Source organism: Lepisosteus platostomus, chromosome 1 (assembly GCF_059453375.1).
Source record: "Lepisosteus platostomus isolate fLepPlt1 chromosome 1, fLepPlt1.hap1, whole genome shotgun sequence".
NCBI classification, from domain to species: Eukaryota; Metazoa; Chordata; class Actinopteri; order Semionotiformes; family Lepisosteidae; genus Lepisosteus; species Lepisosteus platostomus.
Genome location: NC_142611.1, coordinates 73788489 through 73813536, shown reverse-complemented (window position 1 = coordinate 73813536; position 25048 = coordinate 73788489). Strand labels below are relative to the sequence as shown.

Sequence of the window (25048 nt, the reverse complement as noted above, 5' to 3'; positions counted from 1 at the left end):
CAACCGAGATGTTTATTACATAAAAAGTATTTGAAGTAAGTAGCAGTGTCAGCATGTGTAGGCTGCAAAGGAACAAGTAAGGGTTTATTACTGTACATGCTGAAAAGAGAAGGAAATAAACACAACTTTTCGGCTGTGGAACATTCTTCTTTGACTACTAATGTTAGAACATGAAAAGTTTCTTTCTGAAAATGTCCTCTTATCCAGCTTCTTATCCATATGCTGCCATTGAGTAAAGTATCAATGTATATTAGAATATGGAGTGTGAAGAGCCTTTTCTAATATTGTGCATGTAGTTCTTATAATTTCTAGGTGTTATTTTCTGCATTATTATTGTCTTTTTTAACTGTGTGCAATTATTTGCCAGGCCTATTTAACCATTACTTCTGCTCATGGTTTTGCCTGGAGACAGTTAACTGACTAACCTGCACAAGAACATGGCATTATGGCTCCTAGGCATTGTATGGTCAGTCAGTGAATTAGCCCTGTAAAGAAGACACTACATATAAAAGCTGAAGAAACTTTGAAGAGTCAGGTTTATTTATGCCTAATTAAAAAAGCACAATATTTTAAAATAAAATTTACCAAAAATGTTATTCTTATTTTTAGACAATATTTATGAGTTCTTCAACACATCTTTAAAGATTTTATTTATTTATACAAGCACCTTCATTTTAGAACAAGGCCATTTTTTTTGTAACATACAAAAGATTTTAAGGACAGGAGGTTGTTAATGTTTTGATAGTATGTATTCATATCATATGCTCTTATGAATGATATAGGGATATTAATATTTCACAGAAAAAAGAACACCACCTTTTTCAGCCAGCTGAAACATATTGGTATGCTGATGGATATTATGACTCAGTTTATCGAGCAATTATTGAGAGTATGCCTAAGTTCCAAGGTTTGATATTACATTACAAAATGATAAATATCAGCTCAAGGAAACTGTTAAGTCAGCATCTAGGCTGTGCAATGCCTGTGATTTTGTATCTCTCATCACCCTGCATAGTGAAAGTCTTTTAGAACATCTTGGTGTAGTGTTGATCATTTTCCTCCAAATTACTACCTGCATCAGCTTTTACAACCTGGTAGGAATTCTAAATCAATTAAAAAAAAACTGGTAATTTCAGATATTTTTAACCTTAAGCTATATAAACTATTTCTTGTAAGTCCTTGTTAAAGGCTTGAAAGGTGTCGTGTAATGTAAAATTTGTATATGAATGATTTTGTGCAACTTCAAGGCACATTACTGGTGCATTGTGTGTCACTTGGCAGATATACTGTAGTATTTGCACTTGTCCATGTATCTGTACCTGTTGTGTGGTGGTGTCTATGTGTGGTTGTTATTTGTATCTTTTATGTTTTTCTATTATTTGTCCTTAATTTCAATTCAAGCCATTGCTAAGGATAAAGCAAAGGCTATGATAATACATTTAAAAGCTGTGCTTTACATTATCAGCAAAACAAATAAGAATTTCATTGCACTTGTGCATATGACAGATGAACTGAATTGAACAGTTTTCATAGGATCTTTTCAGAAAATTGCTGGATGACATCCTTGAATAAAATAAGGCAATCAAATCAGCAACAAAGAATAAATGTCCTGTCATTTCTAATATTTCTTATAATTTCATTATCCTTTTTAAATATATATATAACAGAAGATACAATATACACTATCCAGAAATATAAAAATTAAGAAGATGTTATTTTTAAATGCTGTTCACAAGACTTCAATTGCTACAAATTTAGATATTTTAAATATATTTTTAGATGCTTCATTCCTGTGTATATGCACTACTGAAACACTTACTATTACACCCGATCATAATAACACAGTAGTCTCATGTGTTTTATAATTACTGTAATCCTAGCTTTTCAAACTACTAGGTCTACTATAGAAGTCTTCCCTTTTATTTTAGTCTCTGGTTGGCACACTTCTCAGTTTGTAGAATTTTGTTACCAATATGCAACACAAAAATAAATATTTTCATAGAAAGTGTGAATAATTACAGTATATTTAAGTTTATTTTAACATTCCGAGCTTTACAAAAGTGAAGAATACTGTATACTTTGTATTTTGCTGTTTTATAACTTACAGAATTCAGTATCTACAGTGTAGGCCCGATGTTTCACAATGTTGTAAAAAGATATTAATTTAAAATCATAAAAATACAATAATTTTATGTAGTAACTAAATTGTTAAAGCAAAGCTAGATATTAAGTGCCAAGTTAAATAAAGATGATGAAATATTTTCTTTTTTAACTTATTGAGTTTAATTTTGAGTGATTATAAAATATGCAAAAACACTTTTTGTTTAGAAGCAGAGATATACTGCACAATCCATTGTACAAATGTAGACTATGTGAAATGTTTGTCTGCTTCTTAATGTGTTCTATGGGAAATACAGAGAGAGAATGATTTTAACATTTAAGAAAATCTTTTCAAAATGTGTTTTAGAATGCAAGAACTGCAGCTGAGTAGAAAGGAAATGCTCACTGATTTCATTCACTAACAGGATATTTAACAGACATACAGTAAAATATTCTAAGAGTTTCTTTTTATACAATGCCTCAACATTTGATTTTCTTCTAGAAACTGTTTGATGTATGTTTTGCGTCAGTTAAGAAGGACATTCTTAATAATATTTTATCAGTGTACCTCACAAAACATGTTCTTCAAAAGTGGAAGAAACTGGGTGTATATTTGGTCAATATGACCCAAACAAAGGAAAGTTTACAGGCACTTAAAATATAAGTTAGAGAACACCTGTAGAGAAATATATACAATGCACACATAAATATCTACACCTTATCCCATGTCAAGACTTTGGATGTGGCATATCATTAGTGATCTGTTTTTTCTCTAGATTAGAATCACTTGTTTTAATGTCCCCTGTTAAAACGTAATAATGACACTAATATTATTTATATATTCTGTCAATCTATGTAGTTGGTATGCATCTAAATTATTCTAAATTGAAACATTTTTTCACATAGTAGAAACAATACAAATGTGGATGTAGTACAGTAGGTACTGTATAATGGAGACAAAAATGTGTAATCAGGCAGCCAGATCATAGACTGATGAGAGAGGTTTTATCATTTTAACTTGAATGTCTATACCAGTGGTTGCCGATGCTGTTGGATTTTTTTCCCGCCATGCTCTCAGTTGCACAATCAAACCCTTCATTAATTTGATAATAAGATTAATCTGAAGTGTTTCTTCCCAGCTCTTAAATATCTTGGAGCTTCAAATGTTGTTTTTTCTAAGTTAAATCAAATCCAAAGCTTCTGGCTTGAAACAAAATGCAAATATTCCAATGAAGCAACTTCTTAGGTTAATTAAAGCTTATTTATTATCTTATTAAGATGGAACGGAGTGATATCCACCAGGTGTATGGGCCATCAAGACCATTGGGAAGCACTGTTCTATAAACATGCTCAGGTACAACAGATGCGGTCATGGTATGGATATGAAATGCAGCCCCAAAAAGCATTCAAACACATCTTCATCTATTCAAACCATATAGCCCAAAACACAACCTAATCCACTACCCCAGAAGACAAGTCATGTGGCATAGGGGAGTCAAACGCTCTTAAATTAGAGGAATTTCATCAACATACAGTAGCAGGCTGGTTAGACATTATGAGTCCTGTTACACAAGCAAGACACAAGCAGGACAAGGCACATTTCACATACATGTAGTTATTGAGAGTGTTGTTTTTTCCCTGTAGATATTTTTTTATCAATATGTGCAGTTCAAAGAAAAATATTGTATTCCCTTTCATCAAAATCAAATTCAGTAATGGTTAATAAAACAAACTCTTTCACTTTCTCCAAACTTGTTTTTTTTTTTTACAAACAACACCCACAGCTCTTTTCTTATCGGGTCTTAAGGCCAACCTGTTATAGTGAAACCATACTATTTTAACTAACCCTGTCACTATACAGTAAATGTATATTGGATTGACAGTGTGACACACGCAGCTCTCCCCACCCCTGCCGGGCTCCGAACATGCACAGCGCTACTCAGTAGACTCCGCCACACCAAAAGTTTGGGTTCTCTGCCGTGGTACAGCTCTGCTGCACTGTCTAGATTTTAGAAGGGAGTGACGTTACTTCTGCAACTAACTCTAGATAAACTAGAAAAACGCTCTACATAAACTAGAAAAGGATTAGAAAGAAAAAAGGGATGAATGATGTGATTTGGAAATGCATTGTAAAACAGGCTTCATGGGTTAAGGATGCAAAATGTCCCTTGTAATGAAGTCTTGAAAGGACCATTAGTTCAAACATTAATGTTTGAAGTGACCCCATTAGGTTATTATATGTACAGTTTCTGGATAACTCTATTTTGCAAACACACAAATTCATAACACTGTATTTCTCTGCCAAGATGGCTATATGAGATTCTCGGGTCATTTTGCTTCTAACAACCAGCTACAGTAAATGGGCTGAATTGCTTCCTCTGACATGCACCCATTCCTATGTTTTATATGCTAAGTAACATTTTAAAGATCATTTGGTTTTGGATCATACTCGTTTGGAGATGGTGATAACTATTTACGTTCATGTAGAAGGAATACATGTAAAGAAATGCCAATCTAAAAAAAACAGGAAACTCAAGAGAGCACCACAAGGCTAGTTTTAACTTGCATGAAGTTTATGTAACACTAAGCATGCTTGTGTTGATCTTTGTAAACTAATTGCTGTTTTGAGATGTCTATAATAAGGCACCTGCATTTCAGCATTGAATATACTGTATGGTATTCACAATCCAAAGCTAAGAGCTTTTTTAGCTTCTCTCTGAACTAACTTCTCACATGGAAGTGTGAATTACTATCCCTAAGTATAGACTGTGGTAATTCTAAACTATCGGACAATTATGGTTAACCGAAGAAGTGGATAGAGGAACTACAGTATGTGCAATGTTATAAAAGATAAACTTGAGCTCTAAGCAAGAAACTAGAGAGAAAAATGCTGCAAGCTGTTCAAAAAGGCATAGAACAATCTATCCTCAGAAAGAGTGACTAAGATGTTTGGGTGCGTTTGTCAAAGAATGCGTTTGACGAATCAAGGCAGTGACCAAGAGGAGCTATAATGAAAAGGTCAGGACAGATGTTAAGAGGCCATAGTTATGATGATGTTGTACATTTTGAATTTAAAAAAGCACTTTGTACGAGATGGAAACAGGCTTCATTCAGCAGTGAAATAATAATGACTGTAGCTGTTCATATAACGTATAATATTTTAGTTCTGTTTCGTATAATCTATTTTAGTTAAAGGTAAGTTTATTTCACTAAACGCACTCATTTTACTTCATTAATATAAAACACACCAAGATAATGACAGTAGTGTGTCTTAAGCGTATTATTATTGCATATTATTATTAGTATATTATTATAATATACCTTAGTATATTTTTATTTTGTGTATTAAAGCCATTAAGAGCCATGTTTTGCAGTTTAAGTTAAGATCGGTGACATGAGATGATCCAAAATTAACAACACTCTTGTTTACTGAAGAAAACTGCTACGAAAATAAATAAAAAGTTCCACGTCAACAGAAGAATAAAAACATTAAATGACTTTTTTTTTCCTGAGTCAAACGTTAAAACGGAACTACATTTCCCACAATCCCAAGAGCCCGTTGTTCTGCATCTGTGTCTGCGGTCAGTCAGTAAGGGAGCTGCTTTGGATGTTTGGAGGAGGAGACATCGGCTCAGTCCAGGGCTGTGTTTGATGGCAGGAGGAGCTCCAGCGAGAGAAACAGAAAAGACGGGCACAGACGAACCAAACAGAAAAAGAGGGCTGAATTTGTTACTACCGAGCGCAGAAAAGGAGCATTTGCTTATAAATGGTTTGTAATAAGCGCAACAGAAGCAACGGAACTCCTGATGGTTTTCCAGACCCAAATGAAACAGACCGCTGATTTGTGAACAGAGACGATAAAAGAACTAAAAAAAAAAACAGAAAAGGCAACCGCGGTTAGAGGTGAGAACCATTACAATTTTATCATCCCGAAAGTAGAAGGGAAGCAGTTGTAACAAAGGCTGTGTATTCGAATAATGTGAGATGGTTGTCTAGGGAGACTGTGCTATTGCAATTTAAATACCAATAATGAAGCCTTATAGTATATAAAGAAATTCAGGATGATAGGTGGTTGGCTAATGCAAAATAAAAAAGGGGTGAGGTTTGCCAAATTAATGTATTTCATACCCCTTTGCCTTGTAATACAACATCCAGTAGTTTGGCATTTGTAATATTTTGCGACAGTTCTAGGGAGGGGAAAACTCTTTGTTTACGGGTGGAAACAAATGGTAAAGTCTTATGATTGTTTTTTATTCCTTTTTAGCCATTCCTTCCATACCGTACAAAGCTGATTATGAACCTCATAAAATAATACTTATTCCTAAATTCGATAAGGCGTAAGGCATCTTACTGGTTGACCAAGACATGTTATAAATTACTGTATAGCTGCAGGCTTTTAGAAACACTAGGAAATAATTGCTTTTTCGTTTTTTTTTTGTATCTATTCATTAAAGTAAATCCAAGTGGGAGAACATCAGTGAGGGCAAAATGTGTAGGCGGAGGAAAACGGGTCTCTTTCTGGTTTTTGAGGTTAAACCTCGGTCCATGCAGGACGGATGTGAATGTGAATTATTTAAAATTTAAAGCCACATAGGAAGGAAAGGGCAAGATCAGCGGAGGGAGAGAGAAAGGGGGCGAGACCAGGAGACGAACCCTTTTTCATCCGCAAGAGTGTATGAGGACTGAATAATTAATTATTCAGCACTTGGAACGGAAAATAAAAGGCAAAGGGTGTCATCAGCAATAGCGTGCTTTGTTTTAATATAATCAACGTTTGAAAAATGAACACGTTTCGACCCTGTTTGATGCAAAGAATAACATTCAAAAGCATTTCATGAAGGGTGATGTTTTTTTTTTCTTTTTCAGTGGATTACTTTTCGTTTTGAGGACGGCACCCTTTTAAACGTGAGGAAGATTGTAGGGCAGGGAGCACACACAGATGTCATTTGGGAGATTGCCGATTCATGGGCAGAAGTTTCCGAACTGAACTGTCCAACACAACGTTATGTTATTCCTAAAACAATGCAGACAGTATATCTGTTGTGTGGTATCTTTGCAGCTGTGAGTTACCCACTAGTCGAAGACAAGAACTTTCAGTTGTAACTAAGCCCTGCACCAACTGGCAACATATTTTAGCATTCGCTGGTGCCCTTGCTAATGTAAAGATTCCAGATGTGCAGCATTTTATAAGGACTGAAAACTAAGGTTTGGAATAAAACTGAGCTTTCGGCATACATTGAAGGGCTGATGTCACACATGATATGATTTTTTTCCAGATGCATTGTCTGCATTTAAGGTGATACTCAGAGCAATGGAATTGAGAAAGCCATAAGAAAAACAGCATCTTACAGATGGGAGTCAGCAGCACTTTTACAGAATTTGAACCTCTGCCATAAGTCACCTCAAGGAAACAGCTTTGCACTTTATCAGTTTTCCCATTTACCAAGAGAGAAGCAAATCCAGTTCTGGCATAAGTCAGCAACAAACCAGGTCGTGTGGAGTGAGCAATAATCAGCCTTGGCAGCATATGTGGAGCCAAAGTGGGAATGAGATCAAAATGCAGGCCTGAAATTGAGACAAGCTCGCTTCAGTTCACAGCACTGGAGATGAAGAGAGCCATATGAGGAATTGCTGGAACAGCAGGTTTTCACAATGGCACAAACCAGTTTGCTGCAGGGGAAGAGGTTTTACTGCAGGGAGTGGGTCTTCCACAAGCTCCAGCACTGCCTCCAGGAGAAAACGAACAGCATCCTCGGCGCTAACAGCATTCCCACCAAGCAGGCCTGTGTGGCGAGCCCCCTGAGCAGCGCCAGCCCTTCCTCCAGTAAAGGCACTGCCTGGGGAGTGTTGCTGGTCGGGGGTCCAGGCAGCGGGAAGACAGCCCTCTGCACAGAGCTGCTGTGGCCTAGCTCGCCTCAAGGAGCCCACAGGGGGCTGCACCACCAAGGCCTGGCCTTCCACTTCTGTCGGGCCGAGGACTCCGACACCCTCTGCGTGAGCGGGTTTATTCGGACTCTGGTGGCCCAGATTTGCCACAGCGGACTGATCCCGGGCTACGAGGAGAAAGTTAGAGACCCCGCGGTTCAAAGTGCACTGAGACCCGGCGAGTGCGAAAGGAACCCTGCTGAGGCTTTCAAAAGGTATTTTTACACTTCACTTGCTTGTCTCCCGGGTCTTCCGCAGTCTGTTGGCCGTCTGTTCTAACGCATATCCAAGCCAGGATCATTTTCATGGTTATCAGCTAGGTCTGAAATATTAAAAAGGGGTTTCGCTTAAATTGGTCACTTCAGTTTAATATTAATATTAATCCTTGTGTAGTGTAAGTCATGAGCCCTTATAGACACACTCTTAAAATCTTTCATTTTGATTTTATTCACACCAGTGGTTGGATTAGCTACTTAAATACCTTTTATTGACTAGATATAGGTTGGCTGATTGACTTCTGGTTTAAGTACTTCTACTACTAATAATAACAGATGAAGTTTTTCTCAGAATAACATTTAGATAAAAGTAAGTTTTCTAGTTAGATTTTATGATTATGTATCTATAAAATCAGGAACAAACTAAAACACTTTCCAGTCTGTCAACATATTTGGACATTTACATTTTTTTTTAGGTACTGTTAGGTCTTGGTCTTTTAAAGATGGGTTGTATTAAGATGGGAGGGACTTCTATTTGAAAACCAAATGTCAACATTGTATCAGTAGTACAACCACTTTGGTGTGTGTGTGTGTGGGGGGGACTGTAACAGACAGTTATTCAAATTTGGTGGTTTAAGAACGTTATCCCTCAGCAAAGCAGTCTTCTAGGTGGGTAAATATGTAATATGTAAAATCTGGATGAGGATAAAAGCTTGTCACAAGACCTTTCTACGTTGGTTACTTTCTTTAATAGCAAACTGTTCCCTAGTAGTTCCACATATTACTTAGTGGTTTGATACTGTAGACAAGTCTGAATCCAATATGAGTCTCCAAAGTCTGTTGTTCAGCGTTTTGTAGAAAATGAATAGAAATTGGGTTTTGCGGTTGATTAAAGACGTATTGAAATATTGAAAAAGTTAATTTGCTTTTGAGAATTTTGTGTGATTCTGTAGTTATTTTATGCCAGATGCTGAAAAAATAGTAATAATGTTTCAATATTAGCAACTTGTTTGTCAAGCCATTATCACAGAACCCTCACAAATATTGGTTAGATATGTTTTGTGGCTGTTGTGAACAGCCTTAACATAATTTCCTTTCTTTACCTTTCAGCGTGAAATTAACCTTTACCTGTTGCTTTATAGTAAATGATGCACCGCTCTTGGATGTTTAATTCCTGAAGTAACAATTGTGCTTTCTGGAACATTCTATTCCTTTCTATCCTATATTCCATTACTTCCATGCTATAGTGCCACATGGCTTTAGAAGGTTATTTTTTATGTATCAGCCTAAAATGATCCAAGTTCTAGCTTCTCAGACTTCCAAAATGAATTGATAGAATGCATGTAGATTTACACTTCTGTGTAAAATGCAACTGCTGTGTAATGAAAAAGGTTGCCAATGAGAGGCAGAATAAGCTTTCCCCCGTCTAGGTTGCCAGAAGCTAATTCATCTGAAGCTCTGAACAACCTGATTCCACAATGTGTCACCTTGAGAAACATGGTTGGCAAGGTTGTTCCTGGTTAAAATAACCTGTGAAAGGAGTCAGATTTTACTTGGGAGGGAAAATAAAACACATGTAATTTTGGTGTTGACTGATAACAAGAAGCTGATTAGTATGTGTGTATCCAAAAGAAAAACCCAAAGCAATACTATATAAAAAAAGTCTGAAGAAGATTGATTCACTAATGGTGGCAGCAGAGTATACTATCCTTGCCCATCTACCCAGCCTTTACCATGTGGGTCTCACTAAGACATGAAAGAAAAGTGAAAAGCATTAACACGTCTTTACCACCTCGTCCCACAAGGTGCTAGGCAGTGACCCAGGTTGACCATGATGATGTGGCAACAGTGGTAAATCAGCAAAAAATAAACTAGATTGGGGATTGGAAGTAATGGCAGTTAATTTCTGGGAGGGAAATGTGACTTTTGGTGTTCATTAGGTTCTAAAATAGAAGTGGACATGTTGCACTGTGCACACCCCAGACCAGGGATGCAGTAACTTTAAAAAGGCTGATTTGAATTCAATCCCTCTTGCTGTCAATGTTTTTTTTCTTATTAAATAAGCACCTGGAAGAGATTTGTAATAAAATTTTAGCATTATAGTTTTTTCAAAAGTTACATTTTAGGGTTTGAAGGAGACCACTTCAGGTGTTTATGTCTTGACACCATGCAAATATTTTCTCCTGAGACAAAATCATTGAGGGCTTTGAGGGTCAATCGTACACAGACAAACAAAAATGCGCACAGGTCCTTAAATATCACAGATGCATGGAGGATAAACTTGATTTATCCAAGTGCCTCCAGCAGTATGGCATTTAATAAGCATTCTTCTCTTATCAGGAGAAGTGGACAGATTTGTATCCGAATTTAAATACCTCACAAAAAGCGCTTCAATTTTATAGCACAATAACGGTTTACACTGTTCTTGAATTTCTCTTAAAATTGTCAACACATTGAAGTACCCACTTGTGAGATTTGTAGTTTGAAGAAAATCAAATATGTTTTTAATGGTTTTCAAACATGTTAGCACATGTAGTAATGCATTAGCATTACACGTATTGCAACCTGTGTTTAGCTCTGCAGGTCTGCTAATGCTAAACTACACAGGGGACTACACTCTTGGCTTCTAAATTGGTCACACAATGATTGTTTTCACTGATGATCTGTGATGTGCTAGTCCTTTAAAAATGAAGCAGAATTTACTGTGCTTCCTACATACTTTATTATGCTTCTTTCCACAACCGTTTCCTGTGGCTGAATTTAACCGAGGTGAAGCGCTGTTAAATGGATTATAATTAGTTTTTCATTGTACGTCTCAGTGAACATGTCTTGATCCACACCATGGACATAAAGGGTGGTGACGTTTTTTGTCTTTCAGTGACAAAAAAAAAAGGAAGCCCAGTATATGGCTGCACTCAAAAATGTTATGACTACCTCCAGGGTGTAATTAATTTACCTTGGAAGTCTTGCTTTTGTTGTGTAGAATAATCTTACAGCAGTCCCTTTATGATCCATTATGTCTTTTCTTCTGTATTTTCAGTGAGCACTTAAATGATGTGGGTTTTACCCTGCATATATGGGTGTACGAATAGTTGCCGGTCTTGAGATTTGCTGAGAGTGCACATTTTCAAACCGCTTCTTGCACTCAGTGGTAGGTGTAGAGGCTCACTGTCTTTCCCTAATCTGTGGTTAACGTCTGAAACACAATGCACAGTATAGTCTTAGTGCAAACCAGTTTTTTAAGTGAGTTTTCTTTGGAATGGTTTCGTGCAGTCAAGGTAATCACTGTCAAATTGGCTAAGTCTTCATTCGGGAAGTGTCAATAGTTTATTGCACAGATGAGATCTGAGATGACAAACAAAAAGTCTTTTAAGACTAAACTTGGAATTCATTTACTAAAAATCATACAGTCTAATAACTTATGTCTCAGATTTAATATAGGCCTGCGCATCACAGAAACTAAACTAATAAATGAGTTCACCATATATTCCTGGAATTAACTGCAGCAACCTAGAGCCCATCCTGGAATCCTAACATTAACAAATGTAATTGTGTGGTTCAAAAATGAATAGAAAATATTGAAAGTACCTTGTAGTTCAGTATTATTAGATACACAATTTCTGTGGTACGTGTGTTTCCCCTTTGTTGCTATTGCTTTTGGGAGCGATCAGAATGAAAAAGGCTCAAAGAACATAAATACAGGATCAAAAGGTCCCTGTAGCCTTCATCTGGAGCACAGCTGTGGAAGGTTCAGGGAGGATTAAACCACTCTTTCTGTGACGTGTGCAATACAAAGAACAGCAGTACTCCCAAGTACTCTAGTACTCCATTATTGAGTAGGATCCTGATGTTTATAGTCAGTTTTATTTCAAAGGCCAAAAGCTTAGTACAATAAAGTGTTTGTACTATGATCTTGTTCCTTGATAAAGATGTGGACCATTAATGTTTATATTCGTCTTACTTACTAATTTGCTGTGGAAAAAAGGAAAATGGTTATGTTTAGGGACTGGTTCGTTCCAATCTCGGAAATCAAGGTATTCATGAATCTAAGCTGTACCATCTGCTGGGACTGAATTAGGTACAGTAAGGATTCTTAAGTCTGTTGTGCCACACATACCCACTAGGGGAGTGGAACTAGCCCACAGTTTATATTTGTGGATTTTTAAATGGATTTTTTAGGGATTAACGAGGTGAGATTTTAGACTGGTGAGGGAATCCCCAAGATGCACAGTTCAGCATAATAGTTAAAACTCTATCGTTTTAAATCTGTTTAATTTGCTGTATTAATTTATGTATGCCGGTCTCCGTTATCTTATCATGAAATTTCCTGAGATGATGCATCATAAGAGGTCTTATATCAAATATCATTATAGTTCAGTTTTTCAATTTATTAATTCATGTTCATTATTAGCGAAATATGCAAATTCAAATGACAGAAAAATGTATTGCTCCCTAACAGTAAAGTATAATTTACACCAAGCTGCTTAAAGAGGTTAAAGGTAACATTTTCTGTTTCCATTCTCACTATAAAACTGGACTTTTTCATTAAGTGATTGAAGACGGCTTATATAATGGATTCTTATCAGCTGAATATCGATAATTTTGAATGTGTGCCTTCGATTTAATAAAAGGTAGTATAGATTGTTGAACAAACTCCATGATAGATATATTAAGAAATTCTGAGACTGAATTATTAACACTGTACAGGTTTAGACGAGCATTACAGCTTAACTAGATTGATCATGGATCACAGATACATTATAGAATTTTTTTTTAAAAAGAATCCTGATTAATTTTGTTGTAAAAACATCACAATAAACTCCCATCTAACCTGTAAAATGAGAAGATCTGTTTTTGTTTGGAAGCCATTTATGAATGTTTGCATTGTAGAAGTTAGTTGATGATCCCATATCTGCAGCAATGTAACATTTTGATGTAACTGTAATTATTAATGACATATGTGATAAGTTATCACAAGCAAATTAACCTTTGGGGGTGGGAAATCAGGAACTGACAAGTCGGACTTGTACTTATGAATCTATGATTATTTTTAAATAATGTTCTTTTCTTTAGCATAATGCCTTTACTATGGAAGATTTCGCCCAGTGATGAGGTTTAACTTCATTAACCCCTGACTAATGTATAGTACATTGGCTGAATGATATCGGAGGCTAGAAGCTGCTTACTGCGTTGTCTGCAGTAACTTAATAGCCTGTGACTTCTGAAGTAAAATAGAATATGTGCTTGCTGCGTTGTTCAGTATGTAGTTTGGGTCAATCATGGACCACTGCAAAATAAGAATGGTTTTGATTGCCTCCATTGCTATGAGACCATGCAGCAATTGTTTATGATTAGAGGTGTGAAATGTGGGTCAAATAGTTTCTTGTTTGGGAAAATCTTGATAAAAGTTCAGTTGTGCCACAGTTGACATCGAATGTTCTTCTAGGAATGAAATGTTAATCTTTTTGAGAATTTTGAGTAAAAGAACCCCAGCTTTTTTTATTGCGTGTTTCAAAGCATTCATTTTAAGCATTAGTTTGTTCCTCATTTACAACATGGCTGATGTAAAACTTATTCAGAGTCTTCGTGAATGTTAAATGAGAACACAATTATAACAATAAAAGTATGTTTTTAACTTATTTCTGTAAACAAAAACGTAGTTGAGAAGTTTTAAAAAATCATTTCGTAGCATTCCAAAGTTTGCATCCACTTGCTCTGCCTCTTTTTTTAGTTGAGCAGTGCCATTAATAAACTGAAAGATTAGTAGTTGATTAAAATGTTTCTGTAAAGTAAGTTTTATAACTGATATGGATTAATCAAACCTTGCTTATTGTGTTTCATGCCAGACTTCATCCCTATGAAGTACTATGTTAAGGGTGTAAGCTCTGATAGAGATTTAATGGGAGACATAATAGTTATCAATATTATATGCTGGTTTAAAAATGGATTTTGGCTGGTAATATTTGGTATTATATGTTGAAATATCTATTACAGCATTTAAATAAAACCCTTGAACAATCATGAATATATTGAATAAATGCAGTATTTTGGGCATTGAGTGTTCTTCAGCTGTCCCCACATAAACTAAAATCCTTCTTTTCAACATGGAATTGACCTTTACCTGTGCCTTTTCAGCCAGTGCATGCTGACACAGTTCCCCACTCAACCTTAATAAATATTTTCTGGTCTCTTTTAAAATGAAGTTTATTTCATGGAAATCTGTAGTGAAAGATAAAAGATTTTGCATCTCTCCAGAGATTACTATAAATAAATAAATAAAATTATTACATTATAAGATTTATAGATCTAAGCCGTACACATAAGAATGTATTGAGTGGCCATAGTTTTATTTCTTGAAAACAATTTGAAAAACTTATTTCCGACTTTCTTAAATTTTAAATTGATCAGGGCGCCTTTTCAGTTATCTAAAGTGGGGGAAAAAATCTATCTGAAAATTAATTCACATGAATATGCAGAGAAATATATTATATTCTGTTCTTTCCTAGGCAGTGTTGTATTATCAGCAATGAAATAACTCACTCATATGGCTGATGCATGTGGGAAATAATCTATTAATTTGTGAAGTTTTCCTGGGGATTATCTGACTTTTCCCAATTTAAATGTTCGCTTTTTGTTGGAGTGAAGAAAAGTCTTGAACCCAGCTCAATCCAGATGCCGTTAGCCATGAAGCTATGCAATGAAGAGCAGCAAGTGTATGATTCAGTAAAAAGACCCTTTCGGATATTTTGGGATTAATTTCGGAGTACATAATTTTAGCATGTAATGAGCTGTGTGATTTATCAGCTTTTATCGTTGTAATTTTAATATTGCACATGTTTTTTTCATAATAAAGTTGCAGTAGCAAATTTTACACGACTGAAATTTTTCAACTACGAGGGAACCAAAATGGGTTGAACTAGTCTGAATGTACTCCACTGCAAGTCAGTGTCACAGGAGGCAAAAAGCTCAAGTGTCTTCTATCAGTATTTGCTGAGCAGTATTTTTTGTTGGTCGAAAGAGAATCAAATAGTAACTGCATTTGCTGTGTATCAAAAACTAAAAATAAATCTATAATACTGACAACTTATAGCACATAGTTTTCTAACATTTTACCTTGAACCTATGGACAGTTTCTCTGCAATACTGATGGTCAGATCTTACAATCTTACTTTTAGATCGGTAAGATTAGTCATCAATGATGGCGAAAAAAAGACAATACTATTGCGGTAAAATAATCTAGTTGGAAAGTGGAAAGGAGCACAACCTATTTATGTATTCTGATTTTTAATATATCTTTGTATTTTTTTAACTTCCCCCAGATTAAGAGCTCTCTGAGTTGGTTGATACTTTTTTTTTTCTTGACATCTCATAGGATGTGTGCAGTATTAGTCCTTTTCTTACAGTTTCTACTGATATAATGAAGCATTTAAGAATTTGTCACCTGCTGTTTTTATGTACAGTAGTTACAAAATGGTGTCGTGGCTTGACACATACTGAGTCTTAGCCTTGCTGTCTTTTTCGCTGTGGGTGAATTTTAGGCAAAGTGCCCACTTTGTAAACTTAACTCTGTAAAATGTAAGAGATGGGCATCTTGCCCAGAAAGAAAAATCAGTCCCCGATGTCTTTATATAATATCATAGTGAAATGTATTTTGTGCTCCATTCTCAGCAGTGTCAAATGCTACACAGCAGATGGTTTGTATGCAAGACACCACATTTTTTTTGCTTAATGTGGCTAATTGAACAGTTCAGATTATTAAATAGGATTGTAAACGTATGTTCAGTGGATCAGAACTCTTTCTGCAGAGATGTTGGTATTATCTAGACTTTAAAAAATCTGTGAAACAGCTGTATCCCTTACTTTACCTAGAGGAAGATATTATTCCCCTCTTTTTTCTTAGAGGTAGAATTCATATGAAGCGTTGCAGGCCACTTACTGTTTTGAGTTTGGACCAGGTGAAGTATATGAATGTTTTGTTACTGTAAGCATGGAGTGTTTGCAAAGAATTGTTGCTTGTTCTTGTTGTCATCAGCTCCAGATGGAAAATTTGGCTTGTCTTCTGTTTATTGCAAACCTTCTGACGTCCGTGTCAGAAGACATCTGATACATTGGTTTTGATTGAATGTAATTTGAATGCAGATGCTTTTCAAAGGAAGAATCTGTCTTTGTTTCCATAAGGAGCACAGTGCTGTCAAAATAAATTTAGCTTTCAGAATTTGCTGGGTTATTGCTGATGCTCAATATGTAGCACAAAGCAAGAAAAACAGACTAATGAAAACATTTTCTAGTGGCTTTTCAGAACATTTGTGCTATGGGCGCTAAATCCGTCTTGCCTCTCTCTGGCATTTACATGATTGCTCTCAAGGCTCTTGGGATTCAAGCAGTGTAATGATTAAGTGCACAGGTTGCAGATTCCTCTTATCACACTCTTTCCTACTGCAGCTTGGACATGGAGTAAAATTCCATATGGTTCACATTGAAAGTGCTGAGGTCGTGTTCTCATTTAGCAAGATTGCACAAGAAAACAAAGCTAAGCATGTGTGGAGTTAGCCTTAAAGATCTAGTGAAATATGCATTCTTATTCATTATGATTTATATGATTTTCTTCTATGAGCCATGTTGAGCACCACATAGGCTAGTTAACTCAGAATCAGAGAGTGCTGTTGTAATGGAAGTGAAAGGGTTGATCATTAGAGGGTAGATCTTGTAGGACAGTGGAATGGAGTAGTAGTCAATACTCCAGATTTACAGCTAGAAAATTGTCTGTTAAAAAAATCCAGGTGGGGTGCCACTGTTGTACTTTTGAGGACGGTAGCTTTCTGAGATTTCTTCAGGTAAATGCTTCTCTGTATTCCAATAGAAACCTTCTGCCAAAGAGCAGCTTTAATTATATTTGTTACCTTTCCATACCCTTTCAATTTTCACTGCTTAGGCAAAGTATGGCAGATGATGTGGAAAAAATAATCTGTTAAATTAATTTTTAGGAATAACATTTTATCTGAAATGGTCTGCTTTTAATTGTGGGCCTGAGTTACAATACAAGCCTTAAACATCAACAACAAAAATGTCACATGTGCCGATAGTTTTACAGATTTATCTAAGGCTTTTGGTACTGTGGATCACTCTGTTCTTCTGAAAATGTTGTGTAGTATAAATCTTGGTAAGAACTCCAATCCACGGTGTCAGAATTGCTATTATCACTGTCCAGTGTGTTAAATCTGATTTAACAATCCTTTCCAATTAGTAAAGGAGTCCCCCAAAGTTCTGGCCAGGGCACATTGTTTTTCTTTGTTTTAACTGTGGTGGTCAGACGACCGGCAACTCTCATATCATATAGTTGTGATATGAGATGACCTTCCTTTGTGAAGAACAAATAAAAGTCAATTTATACTGTTCCATACGTTATCCCTTAGTAACAATCCTAAAAAATTCACTTTAAGATACAGTTGTACCATTAATGAATGTCAAAACATCTGGTTGTATAATTCTCAAACTTTCTAGTCTCACAAATTAAAAGCTGAAGTTAAAACTTAGTTTCCTTTATAACTGCAAATCCTGTTTTACATATTCCTCTACAGATGTGCTTGGTGGTGATTTTGATGATGTTTGGAAAGCATGATGTTTTATATCATTCAGCTCAAAACTTTGCCACTGGAAACCCTTATACTCATCTTCGTGATTCTATGATGATTGGCTTTCTCTGGATGCTTGGAAGAATGCTTCATTAGTACATTTTAATTATGAAACCTTTACTGGGAAAACATCTAATGTTTAAAATTTGTTTTCTGCGCCTTCTTGGAATTTAATTGCATTTTTTTGCATTCATCAGATTGAACCTCCTCATAGTAATTACCTACTTCATGATTTAACTCAAGTGCTGATACCCTTCACAGGGAGCAATAAAGTCTGTTGCCCAAGAATGACTCTCCACACCCATAAATGGAAAGTTAAGGTGGTTCAAAAACATCTCCAAAATGTCTTAGCACATCCTTGTGAAAGCCATCTTATGTATGTGTGCAACTCCAGATTCTCTTAACTGTTATAAAACTTCCTCACACAAAAACTAAAATTGCTGCCGGTTCTTTGTCTACGGCCTGACATAATTGAACGATTCAACTGCTGTTATACTGTTGTGGAGTTTGTCAGGTACACAAAATCCTGAAAAGAAAATGCTGCATTGTTCTAACTAAAAGAACTATTAGGTCAATTTAAATTACTACCCAGGTTGGAATAAGAGAAGATACTTGACACTAGATAGATTGAGTTTGAGACTGTTTCTAGAGGTTTATTCATATCTTTTCCTAACTTTCAACAGAGTGCTGACAGGGTCATGGTTATTGTCATGGTTATTGTGTAAAACATACAGGAAACCATAAGTGCTCTATACAAACATGTACTAATCTATGACCATTGACCTTTTGTGAAGGTCAAATAAAAAACTGCATCTTAGTTCCTTAAAGAGTGTATATGTAGTCAGGGTTACTCCAGAGCACATGTAGGAACCCTGTAAATGCTCAATCCATAAAATATTTTGGCCTTCAACCCTTCCTTAAGGTAAAATACAAAACTGCTGTCAAAACAGTTGCAGCAATAGTTCAAATTAAGGTTATTAAGTTATTTTTATGTTTGCCTATACAAGTGCATAAATGTTTTCTGAAAAGTTTACTTTGTTGTAATCCAAGTGTTACAGCCTCCTATAATCTCCATTCCTGGTTTGGTCATTTTAGTTTTAAATAATTCTATTTAAACCTATAAGAACTATAAGGACTGTGTGAGTGCAAAGCAAACTTACTTTAAAGGGCAAGTTATCTAAAAAGAAAAAGAAAACGTGATAGTAAGCAAATTTATGACTACAAATAACTTCTCATGGTTTCAGGTTTTTATTGATTCATCCCATGTCCCCATGTTTCAGTTGTTGAACCCAGTAAACCTTGTGAGTTTTACCTTTGTCCATTATTTGTGTAATTGATTAGTAACAGCTGGGTTGTAAAGTGAAGGAAAACTGGTTTCTGCAACAATTTCAATCTGCATAGGTGGGGGAGGGATGAATCTTTGACTCTGAGTCACACCCCTTCATGCGCAGAATTTGTCGTTAGTTACAGTTATGTGACTTTTGGGGAATCTTGCTTTTGATAATTAAGATGAGAAAGATTCTAAATGAGCAACTGCAGTTCAAATAATCCCCAATCTGTTGCATTGCAGTGGTGCCAGCAGCATATGCACTGTGAATAATGTCACTTGTCTAAGAGAATTCAGTCTACCCTACACGTATCGCAGGAGCAACTTGCTGTAGCAATTAGTAATAGGAGAACAACAGCAGCAGTACCAAAAATAATCTCCATTTCATGGAGAATGCTTGCTCAGTCAAAACATTTGCGTGGCACAGAATATATTGTATATATTGTAGGCCTTTTGAGAAAAGAAAAAAAAGCATATACAGTACATGTATGTAATACCCTCATTTTTTATTTGATTTTAATTTTTTTGAATGTATTGTACTATATTTAAGTATAGCCACTGTCTGCAACTTTTGATAATTTATATCCATTTCAGAATCATTGTGAAAAGTCTTCCCAGCATTGTTAGGAAAGAGAAAGGTACAAAGAGTCACCTTATCTTAATTATCTCCCCATGCGGAGACTTGGAAATAAATCCTAAATATTGGGGCAGTTGATAAATTCAGAAAATTAGTTAATGGAACTTTGAAGTTCTCAAGAACTGTATATTATTTTACTATTTATTGTGTGAGCTGGTTTTATCTGTTTGTAAATGTTCAGATTATGAAAAGGCTGAACTTTACCCATTGGGAATAGGTTTGTGCTGGTCACTATATTGTATGTAGTGGTTTCAGATTTATACATTTTGTATGTATTATGTCATGTGACACTTGACAGTTTTGCTAGCCTTTTGTAGTAGACCTAGTAGTTGTGGAAATGCAAAAAAGAGATAAAAATAATATAAAACTGATGTATTCTCTAAAATTGTATTGTTACATCTGAGTTATCAAAACAAAGTGCTGAGTATATAAACACATCATTATTTATCAGTTTTGCATTCTCGAGCACATTATGGTAGTCAATATCACTAGAGCTAAAGGCTTAAGTATAACAATGTTCTTAATCTCATGGTGCTTTATATTTAAATAAAAAGCAAAGAGACACGAGGAGACAATTTAAGACAAGAAATTAAGTTGAGGTAAAAGTAGGCTTATAAAACATGTTTACAGAGAGAAAATTAACTTTCAAGGTCTAATATTGTCAGAGAGATGATTGCACATATCCTTGGAGCAACAGAAAATGCAATCCCCAAGATCTTGAGCCTAGTCATTGAAGCTGAACGAAGTAGAGTCTAAAGAACGCAAATGGCACGTAGGTTTATAAAAGGATAACAGTTTACTGATGTATTTAGGAGTCAAAACCTTCAAGCCATTAATGAAGAACAATATTTTTTCCTGATGTCCATCACATGGAGACAGTATATGGAAGTTAAAAAAAGCAGAGAGGTACTTATCCATTTTAATATTTTAGTTTTCGTCTGGGCTTCAGAGATCTTAACAAGCTATAACTTAAGAACGTTTGCATACGCTTAACAATACCTGTATAACACTAATCACGCCAGGAAAAGATAAATGCATGCAGTAGCTCTTCCCAGATTGGGAGAAATGTGAATAGATACTAGCGATTTCAAGAACATGGGGCCTTTTCACATCATTGCAACCACAAACTTCAAATGCAATGAAACCAAGATTCTTGACATGTTGAGTCCTTGGAACAATTCCAGTACCATCAAAATCAGACTGAGGTTGACTCAGTTGACAGTTGTGGAGTAGATAAGGAGCATAGCTGCAGTCTTGTCAGAATTCAGTTGTAAAACATTGATTTATGTCCTGTTTCTTATGAACATAAATTTGTGTGTCATCAGCACAGAAAGGAAAATTGATACCATACCTAATAAGAATATAATCCGATGGTAAATTATACATTTGAAAAAGAATCTGACCAAGAATAAGACTGTGGCATGCCAAATGTGACACCAAGAAAAATGCCCTATTTGTGTGTGTTTTTTTTTATTATAGATAGCTTAGATGAAATTTCAAGGCTGCAGTGAGATCCAATAGGATAAGAAAAAAAGTCAGCAGTCATAATGAATCATTAGTAAAACTAAGAAGAGCCTTTTCACTATTACATATGTGTGGTAAAAATAAAAATATCACAGAGAACAACATTTCAACTTAGGATTTATTCAGTAAAATGAGAGAGTTGGTCAAGGGTCTGAATACATTTGCAAGGCACTGTAATTAGTGGATAGTCAAGGTGAGTGAGTTTCTGTCTGGTCTAATACGTCACATTTAAGGGCTGTGAGAACAATTCCTGATCTTAATGATTCATTGATATGCCTGACAGTATGATGTACAGCATCCCCCTGGATGATGCGACGGCAGCCATAGTGCGCCAGAACGCTCACCACACATCAGCTATTAGTGGGGAGCAGAACAGAGTAATGAAGCCAATTCATAGATGGGTATTATTTGGAGGCCATGATTAGTAAGGTCCAATTGGAAATTTGGCCAGGACGCTAGGGTTACACCCCAATTCTTTTCGAGAAATGCCCTGGGATTTTTAATGACCACAGAGAGTCAGGACCTTGGTTTTACGTCTCAGCCGAAGGACGGTGCCTTTTTACAGTGTCTCCGTCACTATACTGGGGCATTAAGACCCACATAGACCGCAGGGTGAGCGCCCCCTGCTGGCCCCACTAACACTTCTTCCAACAGCAACCTTAGTTTTTCCAAGGAGGTCTTCCATCCAGGTACTAACCAGGCTCATACCTGCTGAGCTTCAGTGGGTTGCCAGTTGTGAGTTGCAGGGTGATATGGATGCTGGATCTAAAAAGCAGGTGGTAGGTTCCACTGAATGATCAATTATGATATCTGTTAAATTTAAACACCTCTGTTTTTCAACTCACAGACTCACTAACTTTGTAGAAGTTTTTACTAGGTTAAAGAAAACGTATCATTTAAAGTTTAGGAATCAAAACAATTACCTTTTTAGCACACACTAATATGTTGGTAGATAATCATTTCACTGATATGAGTCTTTGATTGAAACAGTTGCTGTGAGTTTTTATGCTGAAAAGTTAAGCAGTGATTGTGCATTTGCAGTTTGCAAGCTTGTCCTAAGATACACGTCTTCATTAGTGTTGTGACAGTTTTCCTGAGATGGTCTAAAAGCAGTTTTGTCTGTCTACAGGTGTATTCTTCTTCCCCTTCTGGGAGTGAAGGCTCCACAGCAGTCTGTCTTCATTCTTGTTGATTCCGTTGATGAGGGATGCCACTTCGGAGAAGGGGAGCAGAGATCTTCAAGCCCTTCCCGTACTATTGCTGAGCTTTTAGCTAGCCACCACGAGTTCTTTCCTCCCTGGCTGTTACTGATATGCTCAGCTCGGAAGCAGAATAAAGCTGTCACTAAATTGTTTACAGGTAAGCTCCTTTATGGTTAGTGTTCTGCTTTTCTGAACGTTTTAGGATAATGGACGTTTAAAGAGAGACCTTTGTGACCTTCATACAATGTTATAAAGAGTTCTTTTAAAAATGAAATCGAACTTGTTGTTTTTTGGTCTCCAAAGTGTGTATCTTAAGTTTTAGAAAACTTTTGTGAATCTAGGATTGTGATTTTTAAATGATACAAATGGTGGAAGGGATGTGCTGTGCTGTCAAAAATGAATGCCCATCTAAAAGTAGTAAGTGAACTGTTTAAAATACAGATATATTTGCAGGGAGTTTAAAGCGTTCAGATAATGAAAAAAGCAAGCTTGTTTCACTTTCTGTTAGCACATGATACTACTATCAGTTTAATTAAGTTCTGCCTTGTTAAGGTCTCCTGACCTCTTAGATGCCATTAAAAGTGGATTTGCATTGCAGAATGCATTTATAAAGCCACCTTTAAAGGCGCTATATAAGTTTATTATTATTATTATTATTATTATTACTACTTACTTACTCTGTAACTAGAATATCCATGTTATAGAATAAAAAATCCATACACCCTGTTGTCTTTACTTCATCTTAAGTTCCAGTAGCTTCATTCCATTGTTTTTTAATCTTACTGTTGACTCAGGAATATCATGTTAGTTAATAATTATTCCTGCCTTCATTCAAACACAGTCCTGTTGAATGTCAGAATGTTGTTCCCTCTAACATTTAGATAAGGTATGCCATGTTACCCATGGTTATGTAAACCATGGGGAATGCACATTTTGCAGAGTTATGTGAAAACAAGAAACCCGATTAGTCATTGCCATGGAGAATACTGATATATTACAGTATCTATGAATTGTTATATAATACAGACTCTCAGGTACTTAGGCGTTATCAGGTTGATAGAGGACCATCCCACACTAAAGTGATGAGAAAAGGTACTGTAATTATATTAGTCATGCAAAACATTGTAGAGCTCATCTCATGGTAGGAGTGTAGGAGTTTTGTTTCGCAATAATGTGGGTCTTTGTACCTTTACCTATTTTAACCCACTCTGCAGAGTTATGAGTTTGATTGATTGATTTTTTTTATAGGATATTATTTAATTCTGTAGTTGAGTCAACACCTGTTATTCTGTTCAGTACAGTTTAGGATATCTGTAGTTTTGTAAAAATAGGTGAAACTCTCATTTTGTACCCGAAAATATCAGTATCTGAAGCAGCCATTATAATAACTGTTTCAAACAAGAGGAGGACATTCTTTTACACCAACTTGTTTGGTGGTTGGTATATAATCTCAAATACTCCGGAACCTTCAACTGTACTGGAATTGGACCACTTAGTGAAGGAGCTATGATGTCCAATATTTATATTTGTTTTGTATGGATTAATAATCTGAATTATACATTACTGTATTCTTACATTCTAGGGTGCATGTAGTGATGCTGGCATAATGACCAGTATAGGGGAAAGGCATATTTTTACATGCCAACTAAGTAACATTTACTTAGTATAGGACAATATATAGATATGTAGCTTACAGTAGCTGCAATGTACATACAAAACAGCATTTTTAATGAGTCAAACATTTGTTTTAATTCTACAGTTTTATGCAAGAAACAGTTAATTGTTTTCTGCTTTTTTTGCCTGGAGTCCATATGCAAGCTCAGAGCAACGACATTAACCACAAAGCTTGTGACAGTATTGAGCTTGTGGGAGCTTACAGTGAGGAAAGTTTGGGTGGTCCCTATGGATACTCTGGATCCATGAGTTGGAATATTTTTGTCATATGTTGGCAGATATGTTAGACTCTTTGCCAGAAAGTGCAGCAACAAATTGCATAGCTCTGTCTTAATACTTTTTTTTTTCATTGCCTCTCCAAAATCTAACAGTGAAATTATGCCCTGAGAAAAACGGGCTTTCAGATCAAGGGGCAGGGCATTAACTATCCTTTTACTCTGTATACTCTTTTGTATCTCGGGAAACTGATGTGTTAAATATATCCAGCCAAAAAGGGTACTATATACAATACTTTGTACATTTGGCATAGCAGGAATGATAGGGGCAACATTTTTTTTAAACCTCTGATATCTGCAAAGCCAACAGGAAACTAAATGCAAGACTTTAATCTTGTACTTATGAGAATTCAGATTTTACACTCTAAAAGTCGGCTGTAGTTTAGCTTCTCATTCTCCATCATAGAGAATATGTTATAATGAGTGAGAAAACTGTAAGTACTATTAGATTTGTCTTGTTTCATTAGGTCTGTTTTGTAGTCTCTGTCCTAGGCTATTACTAACAGATCGGGATTTTCATTCTAGCCAGCACAATAT

The 25048-nt window shown here is 35.8% G+C and overlaps 1 protein-coding gene across 2 annotated transcripts in view; it reads left to right on the top strand.

Moving 5' to 3' along the window:
• The first annotated feature begins 5710 nt into the window (after positions 1 to 5710).
• Positions 5711 to 25048, top strand: part of ankrd50 (ankyrin repeat domain 50) — a 41623-nt gene continuing 22285 nt past the window's right edge. The window contains exons 1-3 of one of the 2 annotated variants that reach the window (XM_088637474.1): positions 5711 to 6003; positions 7377 to 8240; positions 22490 to 22719. In XM_088637474.1, the coding sequence (XP_088493600.1) occupies positions 7753 to 8240; positions 22490 to 22719 (718 nt within the window). In that variant the 5' untranslated portion in view covers positions 5711 to 6003; positions 7377 to 7752. Of the gene's footprint in view, positions 6004 to 6966; positions 8241 to 22489; positions 22720 to 25048 lie in introns of both variants that reach the window. The other variant, XM_088637463.1, reaches the window with a different exon arrangement.